This window comes from Arachis hypogaea, chromosome 1 (assembly GCF_003086295.3).
Source record: "Arachis hypogaea cultivar Tifrunner chromosome 1, arahy.Tifrunner.gnm2.J5K5, whole genome shotgun sequence".
Taxonomy (NCBI): Eukaryota; Viridiplantae; Streptophyta; class Magnoliopsida; order Fabales; family Fabaceae; genus Arachis; species Arachis hypogaea.
This window is the reverse complement of record NC_092036.1, coordinates 18,839,757-18,856,639: the sequence shown is the minus strand read 5'-3', so window position 1 is coordinate 18,856,639 and position 16,883 is coordinate 18,839,757. Positions and strand designations below refer to the sequence as shown.

The 16,883-nt window shown below is 31.8% G+C and overlaps 1 protein-coding gene across 1 annotated transcript; it reads left to right on the top strand.

The window, feature by feature from the left end:
* Positions 1–577: 577 nt before the first annotated feature.
* Positions 578–14,709, top strand: LOC112799977 (suppressor of RPS4-RLD 1). The gene is made up of 23 exons (XM_025842000.3): positions 578–1,090; positions 1,235–1,344; positions 2,230–2,873; positions 3,131–3,175; positions 3,311–3,412; positions 3,482–3,562; positions 4,764–4,830; positions 5,521–5,621; positions 5,737–5,844; positions 6,205–6,275; positions 6,393–6,449; positions 7,032–7,140; positions 7,229–7,309; positions 7,531–7,617; positions 7,946–8,152; positions 9,360–9,688; positions 11,612–11,698; positions 11,800–11,899; positions 12,970–13,061; positions 13,143–13,181; positions 13,291–13,381; positions 13,858–13,955; positions 14,141–14,709. The coding sequence occupies exons 1-23, from the start codon at positions 969–971 to the stop codon at positions 14,427–14,429; spliced, it is 3,117 nt and encodes a 1,038-aa protein (XP_025697785.1). The 5' UTR covers positions 578–968; the 3' UTR covers positions 14,430–14,709.
* The last annotated feature ends 2,174 nt before the right edge of the window (positions 14,710–16,883 follow it).

Genomic DNA, 16,883 nt, shown 5'->3' with positions numbered 1-16,883 from the left:
AAATTTTGTATTTAATAAACAACTTATTCATTTGATTCAAATTTTTGTGATATTTGAATAAATTTTTAAAAATTGTCAAAAAATCGGAATAAAATTTGCTCTCTAATTTTTTTTTAATTTTAAAAACATTTGATCATTTCCAATAATTTTTTTAAAATTCATTCGACATAAAATTATCAAATTTTAAAAATAAAAATATTTTATTTTTTTAATATTACTTATAAAAAATTACATCAATATTTGATCTCTAAAATTTTTTAGAATATATTTAATATCTAATTTTTTTGTCATATTTTTAAATTTTTTAAAAATTTATTTGTCGATAGTATATTTTAAAATTAATTTTTTATAAATTTTCTGTTTTCGAATATTATTTTAGTAAAAGAATGTTAGATGATCATCAAAATTTATTATTTTAACTATTATTTTTAGTCATTAATTTAATTTTTTTAATCTAATTATTTAATAATATTTTAATCATACTTTTAAATATGAACAACTAATTGATAACTAAAAATAATAAATTTTAATAGTAGGTTAATATCTTTCTTTTACTAGTTTACTCTAGATGGTAGATAACACATTAGTCTCCACTCTCCAATCATTTTTTTTAAAAAAATCTGACTGCTAACTAAAATTTCTTCTTATAACATTTTCGGTTTGTTTGAAAAAAAAAAATAGAAAAAGGAAATTCCAGTTTTTCACTTACGGGAAAAGAGAAAGAGAAATCCGTGCACTTCACGCATCATCCCCAAGGCGCCGTTGTTTCTTGCCTCCGCCTCCTCCTTCCTCCTTTCTCCGTCTCTTTTCTCAACCTTCGATCTAAAAACTCTTAAACCCTTCGCCAGTTCTCCAATTCACGACTTACAACACCCACCCAAATTTCGTTCCCAAATTCCAAGAAACCGTTACAAACCAGCACATTCATTTCTGATTCGGTTCACCCGGGTTCGGTTCGGTGCACTGCCATGGCTCCTGCGCTCTCCGAGCGAGTTGAGCTTGCAAGGTTCTGCGCCTCCAAGGAATGGTCCAAGGCCATTCGGATACTTGACTCCCTTATTTCTTGTTCCCCTACAATTCAAGACATATGGTGCATAATCGCATCTCCGATCCCCAAATTTCGTTTCTTTTTCCTTTTTGTGGTGATTGATTTTGATTCTCTGTAGAAATGCTATTCTTCTTGCTAATTTGATGGTCAATTTTTGTTGTGGTGATGGTTGTGTTGTGGTTTCAGCAACCGAGCCTTTTGTTACAGCAAATTGGAGCTGAATAAGCACGCGATTAAGGATTGCGATAAAGCTCTGCAGCTTGATCCTACGCTTCTTCAGGGTTATATTCTCAAAGGTCTTTCATTTACTTTTATTTTACATCTTTATTTTTCTAAGAGTTTCAGTTAATGTTTGTTTGTGTTCCATTATTTTGATAAAAGAAATATTTTTTTTTCAAATGAAAAAAAGAATTTTTTTTTTATTTTTTAGTGTGTTTGACAAATTTTTAATAATAAAAGTAAAAATATTAGAAAAATAAAAAAATATCTTTTTGAGAAGTTATAATTTATATCTTTTTTTAAAAGGTCTTTTTTCGATAAAAAAAAGAAGATGTTTTTCATGTAATAAATAAACAAAAGAGTATTTTTATATTGTTATACCCAAACATAATTGATAAATAAAAATATCTTTTTTCATGAGATACCCAAATATTAAATTATTTTTATTTTTCCATAAGATCTTTTAAAAAAAGATAACTCAAAAAAAAATATTCTTTTAGAAGTTCACCCAAATAAGCTCTTATTTCGGTTAAGTTTTTTTTTACCGGATTTTGCAATTGAGCTAGTTATGCGCTATGCCGTAGAAATTTGGTACTCTGTCACTGTTGACTTAGTCTGACTATGCAGACTGATTCAATTTTTCTATCCCCTGGGGGTGGACGGGTGGTATTTCTTGTGATTAGTTAAATTGATGAGTGCTCGTTGTGATTACTTAAATCAGAAGCTGATTAGTTTATAGGGCAAATGATTGTACTCTGAAACCAATGCGGCCAAGGGAAGAGGCGATTTAACTTTGATGAATAATGATCATGGGGGAATTATGCTATAATGGATTTGTTCATGCTCTGGTTATAGGATAGATTGGTGTTACGTGATACAGTAGAGGGCTAGGGGTTCAAGTGTATTTCTCATTCACAAACATTTTAATTTTGAACTCAATACTGTTCTATTTTGTCATGTAGGTAGTGCACTTTCTGCATTGGGAAGGAAAACAGATGCTATTTTGGTATGGGAGCAAGGACATGAACATGCTTTGCATCAGGCCACAGATTTGAAACAGCTGCTAGAACTTGAAGAGCTCTTGAAAACGGCAAAACAAGGCAATGATGCATCTTGTGAAACTAATGAGTTGTCCATGCCACAATCAATATTGGAGTCTTCAAATAAGGGGAACTCAGGGGCAGATATGAATCAGGATAGGTTGACTGCTCAGGCTGACTCACCTGGAAATGGCAGCAATAAATCTGAGATATGCCTAAAGTCTAATGTGGACTTTGAGTCAAAAACTGACTTGCGTGATGAAAATGAAGAGCCAAAAAAATTTGATGGCCAAGTGAATGAAAGCCCTGATGTTATTGAGAATCTAAGTTACAATTCTGAATCATGTAATGACTCAAGTGACGCTTCAGATTCCGGTGATAAAGTTTCTAGGAATAGTAGTGACTCAATTAATATCTCTGAGATTCTTAGGACTCCAGTTAGTAAGTTTGTTTTTCGCCATGAGGGAAAAGAAGAAGCCAGGAAATATAAGAAATTTTGTGTTGCTAAAGTTTCTAACAAAAATTCCATAAGCGTAGATTTTCGACTCTCAAGGGGAATACAAGCGGTTAGTTTTATAGGTTTCACTTATAATAATTTATAGGGAATGGAAATTGCCACTCTTATTTTGATAATGTCACTCATTTTCTTATAAATTTATGCAAACATACAATGTAAAAAAAATCATGTGTGTTGTGTGGAGTGACATTATTAAAAATAGGAGTGACAATATCAATTTCCTGATTTATACTACATGTCAACTTGTTGCTGCATCAATGTGTCCAAATCTCTAAGAGTACATTTGGCATCATTTCTTTTTTCAAGGTCAATGACGGAAACTATGCTCAAGCCATATCAATTTTTGACAAGGTGAAATTTTCCTCACTACTGATATAATTTATTTCTCCTGTCCATGCATTTGTTATCTTTTCACACTCTTTTTCCTATGTTTTCCCCAATAATACCAAATAAAATACTGTAATCATGTCGCCATGTTGTTCTCAGATACTGAAAGAAGATACTGCATATCCTGAGGCATTGATAGGAAGGGGGACGGCATATGCTTTCAAGAAAGAGCTTAATTCTGCTATAGCTGATTTTACAAAGGTACCTGAATGAACATTATCTTATACTATTTCTTCTATATGCTTTTAGTTCACATGTTGAATATCTTAGGCTATACAATTTAATCCATCGGCTAGTGAAGCATGGAAAAGGAGAGGTCAAGCCCGGGCAGCCTTGGGAGAGTTTGTTGAGGTAAGCATGACTAAGCGTAATTCTTGTATCTTACTAGTGAATGAACACGTGCGATGCACGGGAATGAAAAAATGCTTAAATGCATGAATAGATAATAAGAATTTTAACTATAAGATTAGAACCTTAATGAACAAACTGCCTTAATATAACACCAAATGTTTGTTATGCTATTTACTTACAAATAATGATGAAATTTGATTGATGAGATCCATAATATAGTGCAATATAATCATCAGCACAGTTATATAATACACTTCCGAAAATCATATCATCTGAAGGTAATTGATATTGCTATTGAAAATAAAAGGTAAATATAACTTTTAGAAAAACCCACCGTGCACATCTTATATATAACCTAATTAGTACTAATTCAAATATAAATATTAACATGGATATGCAAATATATTACACGTAGATACATTATGTTCCAAAAATTATGATAAACTAAAACTTGCACAAAAGGTATTCAATAATTACAGATAAAATCTACAACCTACAATGCTTTTCAACCTTCATTTCAATTTCAAACATCGTTGTAGACACAATCAAAAATGCAAAAATCTTTAGCCTTAGTGGCATTGTTGTTCCTCTTGGACTACCACCAAATGAAGAGTTAAACTTTCGCCCTATGAAGGTAGAAGTAAAGTTTGAAGTTCCATTTTGGGTCAATGGTGGCCCAAAGTCAAGTCCTATCCCATAACTATGACTGAAAAGAGGATATTCACTACGACCAACAGTAACAACGTTCGATCTTCCATCTATATTAAGTCCATTCCTTCCAACTACACTTGCATTAAATCCCTGAATGAAACCATTGGGGAAGTTACTGAATCTACTAAAACCATAACTATATCCACGTAACTGGCCTCTGGTTAGACTTGCAATATTGTGTTTTTGACCATGTCATTAAGATTCAACAAAGTTTTATGTTAATAGTCAAAGGCCTAATACAACCCTCCTATTTTATCTAGGTTTGAGGCCAACTAGTAATATAGGTGGAGTTTATTGTGGTCTCTAACAATGACCTAAAATAGCATTAGTTGCATCTTATATTATAAGAAGATTGAAATTTGAGTAGATTGAAATCTTGAGTTTGTGTATGCAATTTTTCATAACATATTGGTATATAGTTTTCTTGTGCAAATATCAATTGATAAATATGACAATTGATGTTTCCTGCCCCTTTTTTGCTGGATGTCAGGCTATTGAAGATTTGACTAAGGCACTAGAGTTTGAACCTGAGTCAGCTGATATTTTACACGAGAGAGGTAACTTCTCACACTGTTTTTGGTTTTTGTTTTGTTATTAGGATAAAAATTACAAATTAACAGCAAGTGTATCCTGAAATGAAAAATGTTATGCCTCTCTTTCTCTTTATTTTCCTGCTATGATGGGTCTGATACATGTACCTATGGTAGTTCAGAAGGAGAAATTGGATTATTTTTATGTGGCATGGTTACTATCTTTTACTTTGATATAACAAGAAATTTTATTAGAAAAGTAAAAAAAAAAAAAGGGAAAAGCCATCTGGCATGATTGCATTTTTTACTGTTGATATATTTTTTGTGTGAACATATATTTCCTTTTGTTAGAAGCAGATGGGGAATTATTAGATCTGGAATTGCTGGATGAAATTATATATAAGAACTTTCCCTTTCTGCATGGGATTCATAGTGTGATGAACCCATGAAGGTAAGTCATCTAGGTTTGTTGATAATCATCAGCGAAAATTGTATGCTATTTTCCTGTGCTAATTGATTAATTATGATACAGAAGAATGCGGTTTTGAGGTATTTAGAAAATTCCTTCAGACCCTAAGGACATAGATTTCTGTATTGGTATTATTTGTCAATTTAAGTTTAGGGAGTTTGGTCCAACAAAATACCTATGGTGAAAATTGAAATAATGAATTCTCTGTCTAGGTCTCACTACCAATTAATCTAGTCTTCTTAATGCAGGAATTGTCAATTTCAAATTTAAAGATTTTGATGCAGCTGTTAGAGACCTGTCATCTTGTGTGAAGCTTGAAAAGGATAATAAGTCTGCTTACTCATATTTGGTGAGGCTTATGTCTTTTATCTTATTCTTGACTGATTCAGGTCATTTATGGTGGTTTTCTGAATTTTTACATAGAAGATATTTTCGTTCTTTCATTGAGAAAAATGGGTTTACAGGGTTTGGCATTAGCCTCTGTTGGTGAATATAACAAAGCTGAGGAAGCACATCGAAAATCACTTCAACTTGATAGAAATTTCCTTGAAGCATGGGCACACCTGGCTCAGGTATGTATCATGCATAGTCATGCTGTATTGATAGCACATCAAATTAAAGAGATGAATGTCTTCATGAAAAATATTTAGCTATATTATTGTAATCTTCCTGCTATCTCTACTCATATCTTGGTTCACTGCTTTCATCCATGCATTTCTGTCTGTCTGTTATCTATCTAAATTCACGTATTCTACTTTGACTTGATTATCCATTTTGTACTAGATTGATTCACATTTCTACATTTCTTTAATAAATTGGGCTTATTTCTGTTGAGTTTGCTGCAATTATTATATCTTTTTTTTTGTATTCTTAAAGCTATTATCTTATATGATTTTGTTATTAGCTTTGGTCTGAATGTGTATTTTGGGCAGTTCTATCAAGATTTAGGAAAGCCAATGAAAACTCATGAATGTCTAAATGAGGTGCTGCAAATTGATGGGAGGTAATTGTCATGAATGAAACCAAATTACTTATGTTAGCATGGTGTTCTTTTTGTGATTTGTGGCTGTTCACTTTATCTGAGGCACTGAGGCTGATTGCTTTTATCTATGGATGTTAGGTTTGTCAGAGCATATCATATGCGTGGCCTTCTGTTCCATGCAATGGGTGAGCACAGGTATTTATACAACCATATCTACTGACTGATAGGTTGAATATCTTTTGGAGTGACTGGTTCTTAATTTTAAATAGTCTTGAAAACAACTTATACAGAGGCACACCTACAAGCATTAAATGTGATAAAATTTGGATCGTAGAACATGGTGAAATAGTTCCTGTAACTACAAGAAAGTAGTTGATAATACTGTTTTAGGGACTTAGGGGGGGACTATATAGAGAAATTCCCTGTCTTAAGTTGTTTTGTTCTTTGACAAAATGATTTATTTGAATAGAATCTTGTTAGGAGTTTCATTGGGACTTATGTCTTGTATTTAGATAACAAGCACTTCAAGGGACATTTATGTGATGTGTATTTGCTCAAATGCAAAGCATCTTTATTTATTTCAGATAGCAAGGAGCAATGCTCTTTTGGTTTGAAATTTAAAATGTTATGGAGATAAGTTGAAGAATTTTTTGAAAAAGGGAAAGGTCATCATATATTGTTTCAAATATTTCACCCTAATGGCCATTGTGGCCATTGTTAAATGCTTCGGTGTGGTACTCTATGTTCTAGTATTTAATGTGGGTTTGAATATTTCAGAAAGGCTATCAAGGATTTAACAACGGGACTGAGCATCGACGGAACCAACATTGAGTGTTTATATTTACGAGCTTCCTGCTACCATGCTGTCGGACAATACAAAGAGGCGGTATGATTGCTCAATTTCTAACTTTTGTGTGAAATATTGCCATGCTGGTTTACATATGCCAAGCTAGAGCTTTATTTAATGGTCACAGGTCAAGGATTATGATGCCGCACTAGATTTGGAATTAGATTCAATGGACAAGTTCATCCTCCAGTGCCTTGCATTCTATCAGGTTTGTTTTATTGTGAAATATATACTTGTACTTGCAGAGAGATTACAAGCATAACAATGTACACACTTAGAGCATGATAATATTATCATGCAGTTTTTTGTCAGCATGTTTCAAATAGAAATTCTGTCGATAGACCAGCATGTCACTGTTGCTCTGTTAAATTTCACTCATTATGTGCAGCCTTGTTCTAATATGTTCTTTTACACTTTCTTCCTTTGTAGAAAGAGATTGCTCTTTACACAGCCTCAAAGTTTAATGGTGATTTTTGCTGGTTTGATGTTGATGGGGATATTGATGCACTTTTTAAGGTAAAAGTTATGGAAATAACTTCCTTTCCTTGGAACTTGCTCATCTCTTTTACTTCAAGGGCTTGAAAATTCTGCTTAGATGACTTCTATCTCGATAACTATGTTGTCATGTGTGTTACTGTGGTGTAAATTAGCCTATTTACTATAAAAAATAGGAGGGGGAAGAAAATGATAAATATGATTCATGATTATGCCTACTCAGAATTTAAATTAGCTCCAAAAGATCTTTAAAAATTAGTTTTTGTAATATGATCTCTAAAAGATCATGTTTTGTATTGCCTGGGGTTCCAATTTCTATGATATTTGATTGTATCTTCATTGTATTTAGGAGCACTGGTGCAAGAGATTGCATCCAAAGAATGTATGTGAAAAGGTGTTCCGGCAACCCCCTTTGCGTGAGTCTTTAAGAAAGGGAAAATTTAAACGGCATGATTTTACTCTTACAAAGCAGAAGGCTACTCTTATACAGGCTGCGGACTCAACTGGCAATAAAATCCAATATGATTGTGCCGGTTTTCTTCCTAATAGGCGTCAGGTAAAGATATTCAATATATTGATGTCCCTCTTAAGTTCTAGCTTTTGAGCCTTTTGTTGTCAATATTAGGCTTGTATTCTTTATTTTATTGCACCTAAAAATAATGATCAAACTGCAAAAGAAGGAAATGTGGTATATAGTATTTCCATTTAGTTGATGGTGTTAGGATATTTTGTTTTGGCAAATAAATAATGATCTGTAATGGTTCAATAATAGATAAAACTAGTTCAGATTAAGCAGGTCAGTTTCCAGATTTTGAAGCAATAACTAACTTAAACTTCTCAAACTAAATCACATGATAAATTTCTTGTCCACGAAATTGGAGAGTAAAAAATTCATGGATGAGCTTCCTATGTAAGTACACATGTAGCATATCTATGATAGGATATCAAGAGAGATCTTATGGAAGGTTTTAGGAAACTAGAGAGTAAGGATTGTGTATATTTGTGCAATTAAGGACATGTATGATGAGGTTATAAGTAGTGTAGAAACTCAAAGTGGTATGACAGAAGAATTTCTTATTAGTATAGGACTATACCAAGGGTCATCTCTAAATCTATATCTTTTCACATTGGTTTTGGAAGTGTTTACCGAACATATCCAAGAACCTGTACCTTGGTACAGGCTATTTGCCAATGACATCATCCTATGGGTGAATCAAAGGAAGATTTAAGTATGGACAGAATAAGGAATGATGTTATAAGAGGAAAAATTGGAATAGGTCCTATTGTTGAAAAAGATGCTAGAATCTCATCTCATGTGATTTGGACATGTGGGTAGAATACTAAACATCGATAGAGCATCCGGTTTGATGAGTGGATCAGATGGAAGCTAGACAGATGGCAAAATTTAGACGAAGACCCAAGAAGACCATACACGAGGTGGTCAAAGGAGTTCTATGGGTAAACGGTCTCACTATAAATATGATACATGATAGAGCACAATTATGACATTTGATTCATGTACCCAACCCCAACTAGTGGGATAAAGCATTGTTGTTGATGATATTGTTGTTTATTTTTTATCTAAGATTATTTTTGGGACACTTCATTCTACATATTTGCCAATCATGGTTTTTACCCCTTATCTAATTTTTATGCTTTCACTCATTCACTGTAATATGATTACATTCAATCAGCACCTCTGGTTGCCATTATTGTTGATACAATCATCTTTTTAGCCTGTCTAATATTTCCTTATTTATCAGCATCGTATGGCAGGATTTGCTGCCATTGAAATTGCACAAAAGGTCTCAAAGGCCTGGCGTTCCATGCATGTGGAATGGAAATCTTCTAATAAAAACAACTCAAAGTCTGGGAAAAGGGCTAGGAGAAGGGAAAGAGTTAATATGCCCAGTCAAAACAGAGGAGGGGCTGGTTGTACTACGAGCAGTGCCTTGGAATCATATTCACACGGCACTATAGAAGAAAGATCATCCAGTCGTACCATGTCATGGCAAGATGTTTACTCACTGGCTGTTAGATGGAGACAGATTTCTGAGCCTTGTGACCCTGTTGTGTGGGTGAACAAGCTAAGGTATCCCATCTTTGCGCTAAGTATCAGTATAGAGTAATTTATGTTTCAGAGCCACTTATGTTTTCTCCAACAATTTTATGCTGCAACGGAGCATATCTAAATTGTTCTCAAAGATAAGTTGAGAAACTATTGTCGCATGCTATGTTGTTGATGTGAATTTGTGAACTCTTTTCATTATTAGAAAAACACATCCTTTTTTCCCCTTGATACTTTGCCCGCCACCAACTCATTTTTTTTGTCTTTTTGAGTCTAAATTTAGAGGTGTGCTGCTTCTTAATTAAAAGTTCTAAGTATTCCATTGTTTGTTAGTCTTCTCTCTCTCTCTCTCTCTCTCACACACACACACACACACACTGCACACACGCATACACTCTGAAATTGTTAATGATATATGGATTCTAGGCAAGGAAGGAAGAAAAAATAGAATAGACTCTGAACAATAGAACAATGTTATCGTGATGCAATACAAACTGCATTAAGCCCTTTTTTACAATAATGCTAGATTCCAAAACCTAATTGAATAAGGAAGCAAATCATGAAATATAAGGAAATATAAATTCCATTAGTGAGAAACCTTCTTTGATATTCTAAGGAGTTATTTAAATAATGATATATTCTAGTATTAGTACTGGAAATTGGATAGATAATCCAGAGGCAAAGCCCCCAATCTCAACAACAGGCTCTATTTAGACATGTTTAATAGGAAATAATCAAAGAAACAGGATCCTATCTTTGCCTAATGGCATAAGCCATGGCACACTGCCCAGGCTACTGAATTCCTCCCTCACCTCTTTCTTGCAGTTTCCCAGACTATTCTCTGCAACCTTCTTTCAGTTCATTTTCATTTCTACCTTTAATCTTTGTCTCTGCCTTCTCTTGTAAACCTTCACTGGCCCCTTTATTGGCTTGTTGGCTTGAAGTCCAATTCCTACTTTCTTCCTTGATCTGTTTAGGTTATATGTGGGTCAGAGGCACTATAAATAATGAGACATACACACTAGTTTTTCTCTTGTTTTGAACAATAAATAAATTTAGATTCATAATTTCTTTAAAAAAAGAAAAGCACAGCCCGGTGTACAAGCATCCCGCGTTAATACACACTAGTTTTTCTCTTGTTCTTGTTTTGACTATCTATTTACTTTCTTCAATTTTGTATGTATAATTCCTCTCTTTTCTTTGTATTGTTTCTCGCTTCTCTTCAATATTGTATGTATAATGTTGTACACACATAACTTTTATCCTTATTTGAACACTTCTACTTCTTTCGTGTGAGTCTTAGATATCCATGAGAGATGATGGATTGCCTTTTGTTTGAAAGTAAGAGAGTTTCAATAATCAACAATAAATATAGTTGATTTTATTTATGATTGATTGTAATGAAATAAATTTTATGTTTCAATATGTTAACTAAAATCACATTTCAGTTAACTGGTAATATATTTTGTTTGAATTGTATGAAAGAAAAAGTGATGTTTGATTTTGTAATCTATAGCGGATAAAATGGTAAAAATACTGTCACATTACAAAATAAACAAGTAGAGTAAAAGGAAAATGTTGAAAAAAAATCCTGCTTTTGGAACCGTCTTTTTTTCTTTTATCCACATTTACCAACAAATTAATCTTTCACACACACACACTTATTATGATCTTATTTTAGGACACCAGAAAAGGTGGATATAATTGCAGTTGTTCAGAAATTGGGGTGACCAATTATTGCAATTGAAAGATGGTCAAAGTTAAATTTTTCATTGATTGGTTTACTAGGATAGCTTTCCATTTATTCAAAGTAGGATCATAGTTCTGTTATTCTCTAGATCTGAGTTATTTTTGCTTCTATTTCTTGCAGTTCTTCAGATTACTATTTCAGAATTGTATGAAATTCAGATTTTATATGGACTTTGAATTGAATTTTTTGCATTTCAGTGAGGAGTTTAATTCTGGGTTTGGCTCTCACACACCTTTGATTCTTGGACAAGCCAAAGTTATCCGTTACTTCCCTAATTATGAAAGGTAAAGTTGCTGATTTTATTTTAACTTTTTCATTCTTTTTAGTTATTCTCAGTTAATTAGTAAACTAGCTTGCAAGTACTTATTATTTCTAGATCCTGCAGGACATTGGATATTGCAAAGACTGTCATGAAAGAGAGATCATATGTCTACAGCAAAAAAGACAAGATCATCCATCTTGCCAAAGATGGGAAACTGGAAGAGGTGAGTTTGTAGCTTTAAAATTACTTGGTTTACCATGCAGAAAGCAACTACATGACTTTTAACCTCAAAAAGGTACAGCTTTGGAAAGTTATAATGTTAGTGTATTAATGCTAATTTTAATGTGTTAATGCACCTCTTATGCCATTGTTTTCTGGGTGATACTCTAAATCTGCGCTTGTATCTCATACGCTATTTGGTCTTCTATATCATTTAAGTTTTCAATAGACCAGTTTATAAGGTAGCATTTGGTGGAGAGACAGAGACGGAAAGACTGAGACTAAGAGACAAAGACTAAGAGACAGAAATTGAAATAAATTCCAGTATTCTGTTTGGCGTAAAATGGGAGACAGAAATTGAAACAAAAATGAAACTCTAATTTAATTTGTACAAAAGGTAAAATTGGAATTAATTAATTGAAATGAAGATATTTTAGGTATAAAATGTTATTAAAGTTTCAGTCTCCATCTCTAAAAATTTTAGTCCCCTGTGTCTCCACTTTTTAGAGGTACTGAAATACTGAAATTTTGGAGACAGAGACAAAAATTTTAGTATCAGTCTCTGAACCAACAAACATGATACTGAGTCTCAGTCTCAGTCTTTGTCTCAGTACCTCAAAATAAACGCTACCTAGGAGACACAACATGTCAGGAGAATCAAGTGTTATGTCGCTCCTCAGCCAGCCATATCAATAGATAGGTTTATTGTGTGCCTACAATAGATGATTGAAATCTGCAAGGTGCATGATATTGATGTTTCTTATTTGTCAAGTTAGATAGACTGAAATGAATAATCTTTAAATTTTTGTTAACGTTTTAGTTGTTTTGAATTAACTTGACATTCTTCATAAATATAATTGAATCTTAAGGATTTCATTTTGGGCAATGAACTTCTGATAAAGAAATGCTTCCATATAGATTACTTGGTATCAAATGTCTTCACATTTTTTATAATGGTCCGTGTTGGCTGTTATGTACCATTGTATTGTTCTGATTCTTATGATATAATAAAATAGCAAAGATTCCTTTGTCTATGTTTCTCTGAAAATCGAAACTTGAATGCTTGATGTGCAGATCATGCATGCAAAATCATGCTCTGATCTCTACAGAATTGTTGGTGAGGATTTCTGGTTGTCTACTTGGTGCCAGAGTGCTGCATTTGAAGGGTAAGTGTGCATAGTGCAAGATGTGACTGGCAACAGAATTTATCCGAATGCTTACTTTCTCTGTATGTTATTGTTCTTCAGGAAGCAGCTTGAAGGGACAAGGATAACCCTTGTAAAAATGTAAGCTAGATACATGCCTTACAAAAATTCATGTTATTTTCTTCCTCATTTCCTGCTGTTTCTCTTCCTTTTTTTTTTTAATTGAATAACTGATGGATTTTTTTTTCAGGGGGGAACGTGGTTATGACTTTGCAATAAGAACACCTTGCACTCCTGCGAGATGGGAAGATTTTGATGCAGAAATGGCAATGGCATGGGATGTATGTGGCTTAAACTAAACATCTCATCAGTTTACCTTATACGTATGGCCACTTTATGTGTGGCTTCTGTTTATGTTTCTTTAGTATCTTGACCATTGACCTCATACCATATCTGTCATCTCATAATAAGTTAACACACTATTAGATCTGGAATCGGAAGAGAAAAAATATGTATTATTGTTGTAGGATTATTGGGGAAGTGCATAGAACCCTAAAAAGGATTACACTGATCTAAGGAAGAGTTAGACACCCCAAGAATCAACTACAAATGAGAGTTTATCTATAGTCACCTACATGTATAATTAACATGGTCTTCTTCCTTGGCCATTTCAGCATTTTTTATTTGCTGGCAGTATATTTATTCTCGTTGAATTTGTATGAAAATATGTTTTTCTTTTAACTTTGATTTATAGTTAAAATTTCTTGGTCAGTCTTAACGCTTGCCTTGTATGCATGTTGGAACTGGTATCTGTCAGAATCTATGCAATGCTTACTGTGGTGAAAACTATGGGTCTACTGATTTCGACATGCTTGAAAACATCAGAGATGCAATTTTAAAGATGACATATTTCTGGTATAACTTCCTGATCAAACTTTGCCAATTTTCTTTCTTTTTAAGCATTTGAATGTTTATAAGTTTTTTCTTTGGTACATTGACGACACCAAAGTATGAATTTCGGACCTCATGTAGACCACCTAAACCTTGAACTGATCACACCTAGTGTCATTTCTGTAAAACCTAACGGAAGCGTTTTTCAGGTATAACTTTATGCCATTGTCCAGAGGATCAGCTGCAGTGGGGTTCATAGGTATGCTTGGTTTGTTCCTCGCTGCCAATATGGAGTTCACAGGAAGCATCCCTCAGGGCTTACAAGTTGATTGGGAGGCCATTTTGAACTTAGATCCAAACTCGTTTGTGGATTCGGTTAAATCATGGCTATACCCATCTTTGGAGGTGACAACCTCGTGGAAAGACTACCCTGATGTTTCATCAACTTTTCCATCAACAGGGTCCGTTGTTGCTGCTTTAAGCTTTTCTGATGATTGAGCTCCTTTAAGAAATGCCCAAGTGAGTTAACTGCCTGTATTATTGTGAAATAAATAATCCGTCACATTATAACTATGTTAGCTGTTGTATAATAATGTAACTTCATGGCATCGGATTATAAAGTTAGAATTTTTATTTTTCCGATTTATCAATAAGTGAAGACTGGTCACATCATACCCGTGTTTAGCTGTTGTACAATAATGCAATAGGAGTTAATATGTTCTTGCTTTCTGTTTGTATTTATTTGTTAAATTCCTGAAAGAGGGAAGTTCCTTCGTAATTCTTTACTTTTCTCCTTCCTTTTATTTCCTTTTTAACTGTTAATGGTTTCTTAATACCTAAATGGTTCAGAATCGGTCGACATCCACGATTGAGATGTTCAGCATTTGTTTTATGAATTTTATGATTATTGTATAGTTCGGTGCGCAGAAAACACCAAAATAGTTTGGTATGGAAGGTAGCATAAATTCAACTTTGTAGCGAAAGATCTATGCCGATTATTCTGAGGTCATAAAATAATTTTGGGTGGAGTATTTGCGCCAAAACGCACCATCGTCCTGCTGTTCTTTTCCAAAATTTGTATCGTGCTCTAAATAATATTTGTTAAATAGATTAAACTACTAAAAATGCCTTTTGAAATTTGATTGCCGACAAAATGCTTTCAAAAAATAAAAATGACATATTTTTGAAAGATTTAAAATCGAGACAAAAGTGTCTTAACTAGAAATAAATACACAGACGAGTTTATTTTGTAGTATTTTTGTGCCGTTTTTAATTATTTGAGATAATTTCACTCCATTCATCTGAGAAATGTAACATTTCTCTCCTTTATAACTTTTAAGAAATATCCTCTTTAATTCATTTTAAATTGTGTTAACTAATGTTAACTTTATCCATTTTTCAAGAAAAAATAAATAATCTTTTAACAATTTGTTATTAAATTTTGCATACCAAAATACTCTTTAATAAATTATTTTTTATTGATTAAATTATATTTTTACTAAATTAACTTTTAAAAGAAATTAATAATTAATTTCTTTTTAAGATACCTTTCATTAATTTTTTAATTATTAAATTTTGATTTTGCCAAAATTTTCGTTCATTTTTATATTTTACTATTAATTTTCAATAAAGAATAAATTAATATATTACAATTGATTAATAAATTAATTAAATTATGACTTTTACCAAATTATATAATACAATTATATAATTTTATATTTTACTATTAATTTATATTATAAAGTCATAAAAGTCATAAAATTAATTATATTTCATAAAGAATAAATTATATATTATTTTTATATTAAGACAATATGTCATGTGAATAGTCATAAAAGTTTTTTTTTTATGTTAAAATAATAGTTAAAATGTAAATGTATATTATATTAAATAATTCAGTTAAATACCGTTTAATGATTTTCCGGACAATCTTTATAGGAAGCTAAGAGATTATTAAGTGATTAATCATTGTAATATTTATGTATGTGTAACCATTTTATTTAACAATATAATTAATATGAATAAGTTAGAATTAGCATACAGTTATGTTATACATGAAAAAAAAATAATCTAGCCAGTAATTGTCAAGAAAATATTTGTATCTTAAAATAATTGTTAACAAAAATTTTGGTAAAATCACAATTTAATAATTAAAATATTATTGAAGGGTATCTTAAAAAAATTAATTATTAATTTTTTAAAAATATTTTGTTAAAAATATAATTTAATCAACAAAAAATAACTTATTAAAGGGTATTTTGATAAGCAAAATTTAATGATAAAAAAATAAAATTTTTGTTAAAGGATATTTTTGTAAAAAATAATTTATTTTTTCTTGAAAAATGGATAAAGTTAACATTAATTAACATAAAAAATTTAAAATGGATTAAAGAAGAGATTTTTTTAAAAATTATAAAAGAAGAAAATATACATTTTACAAATAGAGAGGAGAGAAGTATCATTTTAACATATTTCTCAAGGGAGAAGAGTAAAATTTTTTCTAATTATTTTGAGAGTACTTTTATTTTTTAAATCTTTTAACAATATTTTTATCGGCAACTAAATTTTTTAGACAATTTTTGTGTTTTATTCTAAAATATGTTAAATTTCTTAAAGTAACATTTATGGATTGCTGTAAAAGTTCACTTAAAAGAGGAAAAATAGGTAAGCAGTATAAAAGTTTAAGATAGCATGAGCATAATTCTATGTAATATCAATCTAAGCTGAAAACCATTTGAACCAATCAGGATTTTTTTTATTTCATAACTTCATTTTGATTTAGTTGATTTACATCTATATTCCTTTTATTAAGTTTATTTATACCTGTACACTTAAAAGTAAAATCAGTCAATTAAAAGGTGTAATCTAAAACTAATTAATTAGTATGAAAATGAAGTTGTAAATTGTTTATTAGATGTAGTAATGATGTTTATAGTTCAATTCTCATTTGGC